The following is a 13,922-nucleotide window of genomic DNA, read 5'->3' as shown; positions in this document are numbered from 1 at the left end:
TGGGTCTTCTGTTTTTTTTTTCTCCACATTCAGAAACACGCGTTTAGAATATTTGGCTGCTATACATTTCCACATGGTAAGCCACTTCATTAGGCTATCATTTGTGGCCAGGTCGCTTCTGAAAAAGAGCTATATAGCTCAGTGGGCCTTACCTGGCAAAATAAAACGAAAAAATGTAGTCCGACGTTTCGGTCTACGTGCTGACAGCTTCTTCAGGAACTGAAACATTAGACGTGACGCTGAACAACATGTGGTCAAAAAACTAAAACGCACCGGAAAATCTCCATCATGTGTCTGGGTTTCACTGCCTCATTTTCTGCCTAAACCCACCACCAGAATGTTTTCTTTCTCGACCCACGAGTGCGCTTTTGTGAAGCTTCTCGTCTGTTTCCATGGTCCACGCACCTCCGAGTAGCACGATTGGCTAAGTGCGGTGCGCGAAAGAAGTTCAACGTCCACACCGACGTACACGTGCTTCTCCACACGTCTCATCGACGGATTTTAGACGCGACTCTGCCCCTCTCCTCTCCGCACAGAGGAGGACAGCGAAAGACAAGGCTGACACTTGTTCAATAATGTGTCGTTCCCTTCATTCGCTTCTCTGTCATACGGTGTTTTGGCTTCTGCCTCCCCCCCCCTTCCATTTATATTTCACAATCACGTCACGAGACAAAGCCAATTCCATCCGAAATTATTGCAGCGAGCAGTGGACCGACCCACCCCCACCCCCCCTGGTTTGGACAATGGTCACGTGAAGTTATCAAAGCTATTTCTGAAGCCTTTTGGTAGGATCTCAGCAGGGCCCGTGTCAAGAGAATGTGTTCCCCCACCCACCCCCGAATGTTTGTTCTGTGAGGAATGAATATCTGTTCCATTTAGAAACCAATATTTGGAAATATAAGAACCTATATTTTCCTGAATATTTGTACCCAACTGTCGTTTTTCTAAGTAACCAAAACGGATTTTTTTTTTTTGCCGGTAGGAACAAATAATCATATTTTCCCGGGGTTGTGCAAATATTAGATCGGAGCCAACATTCACATAGACCGGCTGGCTGAGCGTTCGTCCAGCACGGCAGCAGCCCCCCCGAGCCATCGAGCTTCCCCACTGTGAACAGCGACGCGTCCCCCCAGCGGTGGCGTGTTCGTTGTTCGCCGCAGAGGATCGTGGTTCAAACCCAGCGGCCACCCCGATCGATTACTGCGGGCGTTAATAACCGTAGTGATAATGATAACAGCAATAAGGATGCGCGACGTCCACTTCACAGCGGGACCCCGCCACCCACCCCCACGACGGGATTAGCAAGAGTGGGATGTTGCATACTGGCGTCGGGGTCTAAAATTTGGCAAAACATTTTAATGATGCTGAGAATTACTCAATTGAGTTTGCACAATGCAATTGTCGCCCCCTACTGGGAGACGAATGCCCCGGGTCAAATTTGCCAAGTGGGATTATGCGGGACCCCTGGAGTTCTCGGCAGGTACATTTTTAAAAATATAAATAACTTGACGAGCGGTCCTGTAGTGGTGCTCTTACCAGCCATTCCTATGGGAAAGAATGTAAAAAAAAACTCGCTGATTATAAGCAGACCTCAGCCGAGCGCTTAAGATGCGTTCCTGGAGAAGTGAGCGCTAATCAAATCGGTGCTAAAAGGAGTCGTCATACCACTGCATACAGGGGGGATGCGTTCCTGACAGCGTCATTGTTTTCCTATGAGCAATATACGAAGGCCTCTCACTGCGTATCGGTCATAGTGATAATACTACTAATACAGGTGGTGCACATGATTTCATGAATAAAAAAAAATTAGTTCATATAACGTCTGTCAGCGTTATGCATCGTACTCACGAGTGCATTTTACATCGCAGCGGTGGCAGATACGAGGTTGGAGGAGCTGCTTGCTGGGCTCGCAGTGCGGGCCACTCACTGTCAGAGTGGTCTCATCAGTGATGCCCCTCAGTCGAGATTTCTGTGGTGAGGTTTCCTTTAGGTGGAGCCCGAAACTCTATTACCCTTGGTCTCGTGAGTTCTCGCCCGGCAAAAAAATATGTTTTTATTTGCAAAAAAATTATTGATTTTCTAAGCAATTATATATTTATTAGCAAAAAATAATATATTTATTAGCAATGGATTTATTTATTTATTTTTTACGTAATCGTGAAAAACCAATCGTGATAATCGAACCGCGAAAAGGGGTGGTGGGGTCTGATTGGCTGAGAGCGTGTGTCGCTCTCATTGGCCGAGCGAATGATGGGGGCGGGTATTGTTTCTTCGGCCAGCTCAGCTGCGTGGTCTCGCTCGTAAGCGCTTTGGAGATTGTTTTAATGATACGCTTTCATTTAACTCACTCAGTCTGTTGTTGTCGTCGTTGTTGTTGTCGTTGTTGTATCCTCAAATCTTGTAACTCAATTTTAACCCATTTCCCAATGTGGTATCGACTGCAAACTTGGTATACTCATGTCATACTGATGACAATACTATATTCTATCTTAAAAAATAAAAATATATATTTTGAAACGTTATTATTTATATGTTATGTTTCGGCTTGGGTCTAATTGTCCACGGTCAACTGACGTTGGCTGTAATTGGCCACGGTCCCTTACGTTATGGCAAGCTTCGTGGGCCACTTCCTGGAGTCGTGGAGTTCTGCCATGACTAGTACATTTCATAAAAGCGTGTTTAAAAAAACAAGTTTTTTAAAAATATGACTTATTTTCTTAAACATTTTTTTATATTTAAAAAAATCCTCCAGGACAAAGTGCGCTATGACGAATCAACGTTCTCCGGGGAGGGGGGGGGGGTGCTAAACGAGGTCTGTCTGCCTGTACTCAACGGTGCCACATAGGGACGGCTGCCATAAGGGGCTCCCCTAGGCTAAAATAAAAACTACTACAACAAGGGGGCACAGGAGGCTATTGAGATGAGAAGTGACACAAAGACGCTTTGAGTTGCTGATGCATTTATAAAGCAAGCGCTCCTTACATCTCGCAAATCCTTGAAGTCATAGAAACGTCGTAAGAATTATTTTATTATGTTTTATTTATTTTATTTTATTATTTCCCTTCTACGTGACTTTACCGAAAGAACCAAGAAGATGAATCCCTGCAGTCACGAAAGCTTTAAATCGAAATTTAACCGCCACTACGGGGTGGGATTCCACAAAACTTTAAGAACTTTCAACAAACTCCGGGATAAGAAGGCTCAGCTAATCGAGTCTCTCGCCTTTCTGAAGAGATGCCGCGACTCTAAGGTGATACCAATCGCATTTACACTAACCTCTTGATATGCAAATTCCTTTGTCAAGGCGCTCTTCCCCCTCCAACCCAGCTTAAATATACGCTGCCAAGCCTGGTGGTGTTCATTCAGACGCTGTCTTTCCGACAGACCTGTTCTTCACCTGAGGACGGCTGCTTGCGTTGTGGCCGAAGCGTCGTGAGAATAATTAAATTTGTTATTTTTATTTCATTATTTCTCTTCTACGTGACTTTACCGAAAGAACCAAGAAGATGAAGTCATAGAAGCCTTACCAATGGGCCGGCTGGACCTGGGGGCCCAGCAAGGCCCTTGCCTCCGGGGTTTCCTCTCGGCCCCGTGATTCCTCGGGAGCCGGGGTAGCCAGGGGACCCTCGCTGGCCCAGAACGCCCTTCTGGCCGGCGAGGCCTCGCAGCCCTTTCTGGGACCAACACGGCCACGGGGAGAGCGCACACATCAGGCGCACACACAAGCAGGGGCACACGCACAGACACACACACACACGCACAAAGACACCGCCCCGTGTAGTCTTAACAGACTTTTGGGGCAAGTGCTGTTAGCGAGCACCTTTGAAGGCCAGCACGGTACACGAGGGGGTGGGTGGCCAGCACCACGCCCGACCGCCTTAGTCTCCCCAGTGGCGATGTTTGCTACGTAAAATACAAGGCACTCATTTGAGGCTGAGTTGACTTAAGGGAGGCCCAGAACCGGTTCAGATAATCGTCACTGGTGTTGGGCCGTGAGCGTGAATGGAGCTCGGGTTGCCGTGTTCGTAGCGCAGCGCGCTAACCGCTGCGCCACCGCTCCCTACGCACACACACAGTAATAATGGTGATAATAACAAGCATGTACATTTGTGCATAATTCAGAGACGACTTCGCTAGGCCGAGGCCTGTGGCGATCCTCGCGTAGCGGAGATGCCGGTGACCTTCAGTGGAAGGCCCAAAAGCTTTCGTGAGACGGGATGGATTGAACGTAGTCTGGCCAGAGTGCTCCAGACCGATGGGGGAGGTGGACTTGACATATTCACAATACATGTGTGCGTCTGTGCACAAACAACAATTCTGACCCTAGCCCCTGATGTTAGCGGTGGCCAGGTTCATAGGCCAGAGTGCTAACCAATGTAACCAATGTAATCGGTGACGTTTCAGGCAATTGGACCTACTTCTATGCCAGAAACGTCACCGCCGATTCAAAGTTAACCACAAGTATTTTTTTTCAACAGACAAAAAAGCTACAATTCGCCATTCATCAGGCGGGGAAAACCGTCGGTAACATAATAAATGTAACTGGGGAGCGAGTGTGACAATCTGATTAGCGGCTAAATGAAGCGTCCACTTTAGGTGGTGTTACCTGTCCTTTGTCTCCAGATGTGCCCTTGTCCCCCTGTAACGGCAGGCAAGACAAATTGTCGAGTTAAAAAAAAACATAATTTTTTTTTTCATTACGGCGCTCAGTCATTGCGGAGATTAAAAATTAACGACGCCCCGCGCGATACAAGCGGTGTTTGCCGTTTGACTGAAGGTGAGTTTTACAGGTTATTACATTATTCAAGCGCGGGGAAACGCAGTGTGGGTGATGAGGGGGAATGATTGAGTGGGCTTATAAGAGGGGGAGCCACTTCTGGCCGAGGAGTTAACGTCACCTTGGGTCCCAGAGGTCCTCCCTTCCCATCGCGGCCAATATCTCCCTAAAAAAAGTACACAGGAGTGGTCAAGCACAGCCACGCTTAGAGCCGAAAGAAGCGAGCGTTTCACATCGTTTTCGCACATCTTACGTTGACAAATGCAAGTGAATAATAATAATAGTAGTGAATAAAAAACGAACGGTGTATGTGTACATCTCTTTGACAATCCACTGCAGGATGAAAATCCGTCCATTCGACAGCTTCTTTTACAATGTTGAACAATAATGTTGACGAGTGGCATGTTTGTGTCAGAACAGCATGTGCGCGTCTGCGTAAAACCAAAAAAACATACAATTGACTTGACATTTAGCGACCGTCGTTTAGGGGTTGTTTTGGCCATACTCCACCGAGCTGATCAGTGCAAAAGTTGGTGAAGTGAAAAAGGGGGCCCAGGGGCCAGCTTGGATAACGCTCACCGCTGATTGTTGGCCGTGGCATGGGAATCAATATTCGACGCGCTGTTCGTTCGTCCCACCGCCTCCGCGCGTATATACGCCGACTCATGTCGCTTGTTCACAATCATGGGCCCTCACATTTCCACAGGCGATGAATTTAACGCAGTCATAAAGATACATTTACAGGGCTTAATTTCCTACACCTCCTCCCTTCCCCCCCCCAACTAAAGTCATATACGTTATTTCTGAGCATACGCTGTCATTTTTAAGTTTCAGCCGACGCGACATAACGAACGCGCACGTCATTGTTTATTTTCCCAGGCAATTAAAAATGCATTTAACTGCTCCCTCAATGTGTATATATTCTCCCTGTAATGTATTAAATATTGCTTTTATTGACGCATTACCCCCGAAGTGGAACTACATATACAATTTAACCAATTCAGGGCAGTCGACTGCTATTATAAAGGGTTCCACTTATGTACGCGCGCATTTATACCCAGAGAGCCTGAGAAATTACCTGAAGTAATTTCCTATAAAGCAGGTGAATGGGAATTAGATTTGTGTTGTTGTTCAAGAGACACTGCGCTGATGTCGGAAATGGAAAATTAGTTACAAAAAATAGCAAATAAATGTTTATTATTTTGCCGAGATGGCAATCACGTCCTACGGTAGCAGCCTTTTTTTCCGTAAAAACGCGAATTAAAACACTCGTCACTTAAAAATGCAATTGGCCAAACATCCCCAATGCAAGACCCCGCTGAAAATAAAGTTGAAGCTCATTGGCGAATTTGATGAATGGATGAATACCAAGATCATCGTTGTTGCTACGTACGGCTATTTGTTCACTCCGACGTCACTCGAGATACACAATCAACCGCTTGTGCTTATCACTTGCCCGCGTTTATATAATGCACAAATTAAATATGAAACAAACATTCAAAGTGTACTGTTATTAATAATTTCCGTACTCTGGAACGTGCGTCACGTATTAAAGTGCCCACCGCGAACGAAAGACGCTAATGTTTGTTGTGAGTGTTGTTGCCGTGTTATGTCCATTGTGTATTTCTTTGTCGACAGACACCAGTAATTGAAGCAGACTCTTCAACACGGGCGGAGTGGAAAGTGTGCGCGTGTGCGAGCGCGTGTGTATGCGTGTGTGTGCGTGCGCATGTGCGTCTGCGTGCGTGTATGTACATGTGTGTGTATGTAGGCGTGTGTGCGTGCAACGAGTAGTTTTACCATGGGACCTTCTTCACCTGCGTCTCCGATCGAGCCCTGCAACATGAACATATTAAACACCAAAAGCTAAATAAAGCATTTCCATATTCGTTGTGAGATATATATATAATTGAAGCAAACACACCTTTAGAAATTTTAGTTTTCGCAACTATAAAGTAACGTTGCCCGCCCGTGTGAAATACGCAACCGGGATCGCGGTGAAGATTTCAATTTCACATTCATCTCGTGTCGTCCTTTGTCAACTTGTCGTTTCATGCGTTTAGTTTGCTCGCACAAACAACAGCGTCCCTTAAGGTCCGTGGGGGGATAAAACACGTTCGTTTTAAATGCTTACGTGCCAACGTGTGCGTTCACAAACGTGTCCCGTACACGGAGTACGGATCGATGGAGTGGCACGCAGTTCGTGTCTAAAAATGCCTCCCTCCCCCACCACCGTCTCTATTTCTTTCGTAAGCATTCTTTATGGTCTTTCAAGATTCCCAGAATACACTGGGTATATATGTATCTATATATAAAAGGGGAGAAAATGAACCAACACGTAACGTATAACAGGCCCAGGGGTAATGCACCCTCACCATTAAGGGAACGAACGAGGGCACACCACTGATGCGACGCAGAGAAGCTGAAAGCAGTCCCAGTATTTGGCTGCGTCGAAGCTGAAAACCATTATACGCTTAGGTTTTTCGGTAAAGTAAAAATAAATAATAATAAAATAATGATAGAAATAACAGTATGAATCCTTGCAGTCACGAAAGCTTCAAATCTAGAACTGAAAACCATTGGCACAGAAGGGGGTTGCCAAGTTCGGAGCGAAGGGCAGACTCGCCGCACAACGGCAACCACGACCCCGAGCAACAGATCAAGTGATTTCGGCGCCACTTATGAAACGGTCTTCAGCGTGGGCACGGCCACAATCGAGGCATTTCCAAGTCGAATCCATTTGGTCACGGCCGATCGAGTGCGGCTGGTGGCCACGGCTTGCCACCCAGGCGTGCCGTCCCCAAGCGCTGAGGAAGGAGCTACCACAGGCTTGAGAGCCGTGCTGAGGCGGGCCACACCGTGAACCGCGAGGCAACAACGAGCCGGCTCGGACACGTGTGCTTTACGGATTGGCCAAAAGGTCACCGCTACGACGAGTGGCCGCATTGCTGGCGCTGGAGACTTCGGCGCGTTTTCCGCCAAAACTCCCCGACGCAAGACCAACGCTCGGCGGTGGCGGCGGCGGCGAACGCGTAAAATCGAGCGGGTCGAGATTTAGCGTGTTTCCTTCATTGTCATAAAAATCGAATCTTGAAATACGTAATTTATCTTCGTCTAAGGCCTTGACCCCCCGCCCCCCTCCCTCCCCACGCGTCAACAGGCAGCGCCGGAGCGTTTTTTAGGTCGGAGGAGTCCGTCGTCTCATCAGGACTCCGGTGCCCAACGTTGTGTGGGAGGCACGAGCGAGCGGAGTGGGCAGGCGAGCAGGAGGGGGGGGGGAAGGCGTTTGAGAGCGCAAACGAACGCCCCCCCCAACTCCCCCACCGCCCCCCCTTCCCGGAGTGTTTCGCGTGAGACGGCGGCAGACTTACCCGCATCCCCTTGGGGCCTGGCTTGCCAGGCTTGCCGTGACGCCCGGCTGTACCTTTGTCTCCTTTCGGTCCCTGGGAGACACGGAAACAACGGGCAACAACAGACAAGAGCGACAATGGCACGAGTGTAATTTTGATTTCCATTAGCAGCGGGGAGGAAACTTTCGTTGCGTTTGTATTATTTAGCGTCCATCTAGGGCGGTTCGGTGCTTCGGATGACGCGACTCGCAATTGGCAAGTTTGCGAGTTCAAACTGCAATTTGGAGGTGTATATTCGTACCATCATCCCCTCCGGAATCAATAAAATTAGGTACCACTTTGTTCTATAAATTAACTGGGTCCCACCAGAAGAAAGTGGAATTTCCACACATGCATAGGAGATGAGCACTCAGGCAAGTAACGATGCATCGATCCAACTATTACGATCGCTTCCCAAGATCACGATCATTGCAGTGTATCTGTAAGAATCAACCGTTTATAATTCATGCAAATGATAAGCTCATGCTTAGGTGCAGGTTTTTTTCTTCCTTTGGATGACAACTGCAGCCTCCCCCCACAAGTTGTATCGTACTCAACTTTATCGACACAATCCCTCCATTAGAATATCCTTTCAACATTGCATGCCCCCCCCAATGAGGTTTCAGTAACGCGTTTTGCCCATTACAACCAGTCGGTACACAACCTGACTGGGCGACACGGCATTACGCGTGCGTGGCTCCCGCGGTAGGACAGCATTGCCAGCCAGTGGTGCACTCAGCCCATTGTACTTCCAAGGTTGATAAAAAAAAAACACAAGTCCTTCTGGTGGAGAAATCAACATTGGTTGCATGATGGAACTCACCCCTGCCATTTGGAATATGGAATTTCCCACAAATGGCTCTGAGCTGTGAATGGCTGATTAATGCTTCCCCCACTTGCTTGATTGATCTGGAAACCACTGGCTTTTGACCAAGGTGGCAATGTTCTATTCTCAAGACTGGTGCATGCACACCGTGTTCAGTGACTTCCGATATTAGGAAGCCACTGGAGCTATGCACTTTTAAATCTGGGATTGAAAACTCATTTCAAGAGAATTGCTTTTTGTGTTTAGTTCGTGGTCCTTCCCCCCGCACCTCCGATTAGCACGCCTGGCTACGTACCGTGTGAAAGATGTTCAACACGCAACACAACATCAAAAGCTGGCATTCGCCACTTAGTGCCAGTGACGTCACCACGGTGCTTGTGACAGGCTGGGTGCACTCTGAGGCCACGTGAATATTGGAAGGCAAGCCGACTCTCTGTGAGCGTCGCTCCTCCGCCCTCGGTTTTCTTTGGAAGGTGACTGCCTCCAACTGCCAGGTAGCGTCCTTCACGAGCCTCCCCTCCTCCTCCACAGAGGCCGATCTTGATACTGCCGGTACTGGCCATCAGCAAGTCCACTCAGCTTAAATAGATGCTCCAAACCTGGGGTATTTCATTCAGACTCTGTCTTCTCGATATACCTGTTCTTCACCTGAGGACGGCTGCTTGCGTTGTGGCCGAAACGTCGTGAGAATTATTTTATAATGTTTTATTTGTATTATTTTATTATTTCCATTCTACGTGACTTTACCGAAAGAACCAAGAAGATGAATCCCTGCAGTCACGAAAGCTTTAAATCGAAATTTAAAGTCCACTCAGCTCCACATCTTTCCGTACCGCATCAGCTCCATCTCCTTTAAATCGAAATTTAACCGCCTCTACGGGGAGGGTTTCCACATAACTTTGAGATCCTTCAACAAGCTCCGGGATAAGAAGGCTCAGCTAATCGAGTCTCTCACCTTTCTGAAGAGATGCCGCGACTCTAAGGTAATACCAAACGCATTTACACTAACATCTGCTGCTGTAACTTCTTCTAATGCGAAACGAATTCTGTCTAGAACTAGCTTAGCTCTTATCTCAGAGAAAATCAGACTTACGCGCACTGAACTAGATCAGTTAGACAAGACACTCTACAAATCACACTTATCTTTGAGTGCAACAATGTCCACATCGGATTGGGAACACGTGGAAAAAATGACCGCCTCTTCAGCTGCCGCTATGTCGACTAAATGTAAGGACAACTTGATTTCCAAATTCAACCGCCTCTCAAACAAGAAACCGGACCCACACATTGAAAAGCAAGATGTTAACAAAGTCGTAATTAATCGCAGTAACAGTCCTATTTCTGAAGGTTTGAAATCCGTTTTAGCTAAAGGACTAAACTTTGCAGTCACACCTAGACACATACCAGTTAATGATATAATTGCTCGAGTAGATGTAGCTCTCAAGGGCTTGAGTCACATCGCTGCAGACGTAGCAAGATCTGAAATCTCTGTAACCCTCAAAAACGCTAAGATGCCAGCTAGCAACATCAGCAAAGATGAGCGTTTTGAATTAGCTCAATTAAAAAAGAGGGATGACATTGTCATCCTCTCAGCCGACAAAGGCAATGCCACTGTCATCATGGACAAAATAGAAAACAACAACAAAATTCAAGAACTACTCAACGATGGCAGCTATACAAAAATAAAAAGAGACCCCACCAACAGCCTCGTCTCCAAAACCAACAACATCATTTCTGCTTCAACCGCATTAATTGATCAGACCAAACAGTTCTCGTTGAAACCTTCTGCAGCCAGGCCACCAAGATTGTACGGCTTGCCAAAGATACATAAAGAAGATACACCTCTTTGTCCCATTGTCTCTACTATCAACTCCCCCACTTACAAACTGGCTCGTTTTTTGTCCGAAATCCTACGGCCTTTCACTGGAAAAACCACCTCTGCAGTACTAAACTCTACTGACCTGGTATCGACAATCAAGGGGATTGCCCTGTCCCCAGACGACCTGCTTGTCAGTTTTGATGTGGTTTCCTTGTTCACCAAGGTGCCTGTGCCTGACACCATCGCAATCATTGAAGACTTGGTTCATCAAGGACTAAATGCTGGGGTACCCCCCCTGGTGAGACACTGCTTAACCAATACATACTTCACCTGGAATGGAACCTTCTACAAGCAAATTGAGGGCACTCCAATGGGCTCCCCCCTATCTCCGGTTGTAGCCAACATCTTCATGGAGAAATTTGAGACGGACGCCATCCAGACTGCCACTCTACGCCCGACCTTATGGAAGAGGTACGTAGACGACACTTTTGTCATCTGGCCACATGGCCGGCCTGCTCTAGACCAATTTCTCGACCACATCAATTCCATACACCCAGCCATCAGATTCACCATGGAAGTCGAAAATGATGGCAAGCTACCCTTTCTGGATGTCCTAATCAAAAGGAGACCTGATGGTTCAATGAGCCACTCTGTCTACAGGAAAGCCACCCACACGGATGCTTATCTAAAACCGGATTCCCACCACCATCCATCCCAGAAGAATTCCCTCATTAAGACTCTATATCATAGAGCCCAATGCATCTCCGACCATGAACACATTTTCAGTGAACTCAAACACGTACGCCAAGCTCTTAAGGCTAATGGTTACTCCGACTACACAATCCGCAAAGCCATCACTCCAACCATCAAGAAAGATCCTGTTGAGGAGCCCTTCAAGACCATCACCTTACCCTACATTGCTGGGGTCACAAAAAAGATCTCCAAAATCCTGATTAAACACAAGATCCAGGTCCGATTCAACACAGTACATAAAATCCGTGATCTGGTACCGTCTGTAAAAGATGTGATTCCAGACATACAGTACCCTGGCGTCTACAAACTAAGTTGCCTCTGTGGTAGCAGTTACATTGGGGAAACCAAACGACACGTCTCAGACCGCATTCGTGAACATAAAGCTGATCTAAAACACGGTAGGACAAACACCTCAGCCGTGGCAGACCACTGTTACAACTCAGTGGGCTCACATGACATTGACTTCTCCAAGACGGAGGTTCTCTGCAAGCCATCTGGCTATCATGAGAGATTCGTTCATGAGGCGATCCACATATACAAACACAGAGACAATTTTAACCGAGAAGATGGATTCAGGCTTAGCAATCATTGGAAGGACGTAATAAACCATTTCGATACACATTAGGGTGAGTTGAATAATACATAGTGTTATATTAAAACGTATAAAGTATAGGGTGGTTTACAGCAATACAGTATATAATTTAATGTTGGGTTTATCTATGGCAGTATATAGTACTGTATATGCTAAGAGAATAAAGTTTAGATGGAAGTATATTATATACTTTTTACGACGTAGAATTGTAATTTATTATTTGTTGTTAGTAACTCAGCTTATTGTAGAGTATAGTAAGTATCAGTTTATATTTTAGTTTTTTATGTAGTTTTTACTTTGGTTTTCTACGTGGTTGTTTGTTAAATGCAGCTACATATCATTAACATTCCTTCCCTTTATTAACGCTGTTCCTTGCGCCCCCCCGTGGTGCTGTTGATCCTGCATAATGCATGGGCATAATGGGACTTTGAAACCCCTCCGCCCACCTCCTACGCATTGCCCATTGGTATGCTAAATTCCTCTTCATATGCACATTCTTTTGTTAAGGCGCTCCTCCTCGCTACACCTATATAAGCTCCTAGCTTGATAATGTTCTCATTCTTCGCCTGAGGACGGCTGCTTGCGTTGTGGCCGAAACGTCGTGAGAATTGTTTTATTATGTTTTATTTTTATTATTTTATTACTTCCCTTCTACGTGACTTTACCGAAAGAACCAAGAAGATGACTCCATCTCCTCTCCACCCCATGCCAGACTCCAAACAAACACGATGACACGGACATTTTGCAGGGAACTTACGGCTCGGCCAATGTGTCCTTGGGGTCCTTCAATGCCCTTGTCTCCCACGTCTCCCTGCGACACACACAGCATCCATCACGTCAATGTAATCAGTTCAACAATATTATCATAACGAGCAGGAAACCTCGGAACTTCGGCGGGAACATGATGGCGAACGTGTACATCGACTAACTAAGGTTATCGACTCACTATTTCACGAACCGACGGTTACACTTCACCACCCCCAGGTCTCGTGACGGCATTCACCCTCTCGCCATCCCAACCTCGAGTGACGTCCATAATCAACGATTTTTGGGTTTAGATCGCGTTATTTATAAATGTGTCGTAACCCTCCACCACCCGACACGGCCAATCAGTAAAAAAGTGTCACGTTGACAAAAGACAAATAGTTCACTGCTTTAGCCCACCGGTGTGTTGAAGCGTGAAACCACAACATTTACAATTTGAGTACGACGTTTCGCTGGTAATTGCATCCAGCATCATCGGGCAATTCGCCAGAATGGTGAGGCTCTGCTGTGTCTCCCGTTCTTATATAGAGCAGCAGCAGGGTGACGTCATCATTAACTCATTAACTCATCACTACTCCTCTCCTTATTTTGCCGTATGATTGTCAGAGGTCCACACATTTGTATTGCCGTACGATTGTCGGAGGGCCACACACACACACTTGTATTCCCATACGAGCCCAGGCGCGGAGAAGAGAGCTGGGCTTAAATTATCATGCGACAAAAAAAACTAAACTAACAGATTCGATTGTCCTACCGATGTCAAGGCGTAACGTGATAAGCCACATTCATTTTAATTTCTCGCGCAGCCACCGATGGACGAGCCGGCCGCTGCATTTGCACTGCAACAAAGCTGCCCTCATTTTGGAGCGAGTGTGGCCCGTTGCGTAATAGAAAAAAACACCTCCTGCAGTGGAATTTCCCCTTATTCTGCCACCGACAGCTCTGCACGTTAGGAAGTCATTTATTCTCAGGTGATTTATGCAATTGACCCGCGGGGGTTC

General features: G+C 46.7%; 1 protein-coding gene across 1 annotated transcript in view; it reads right to left on the bottom strand.

The window, feature by feature from the left end:
• Positions 1–13,922, bottom strand: part of LOC144724996 (uncharacterized) — a 42,746-nt gene that overhangs the window by 10,088 nt on the left and 18,736 nt on the right. Inside the window, exons 10-15 of the mRNA XM_078604393.1 lie at positions 12,914–12,967; positions 8,149–8,220; positions 6,578–6,613; positions 4,899–4,943; positions 4,607–4,639; positions 3,528–3,674 (exon numbers count right to left, since the gene is read on the bottom strand). Of these exons, the coding sequence (XP_078460519.1) occupies positions 3,528–3,674; positions 4,607–4,639; positions 4,899–4,943; positions 6,578–6,613; positions 8,149–8,220; positions 12,914–12,967 (387 nt within the window). The remainder of the gene's footprint in view (positions 1–3,527; positions 3,675–4,606; positions 4,640–4,898; positions 4,944–6,577; positions 6,614–8,148; positions 8,221–12,913; positions 12,968–13,922) is intronic.

Source organism: Lampetra planeri, chromosome 22 (genome assembly GCF_965212315.1).
Source record: "Lampetra planeri chromosome 22, kcLamPlan1.2.h2, whole genome shotgun sequence".
Taxonomy (NCBI): Eukaryota; Metazoa; Chordata; class Hyperoartia; order Petromyzontiformes; family Petromyzontidae; genus Lampetra; species Lampetra planeri.
Note: the sequence above shows the minus strand (reverse complement) of the source record. Positions and strands in the feature narration are given on the sequence as shown.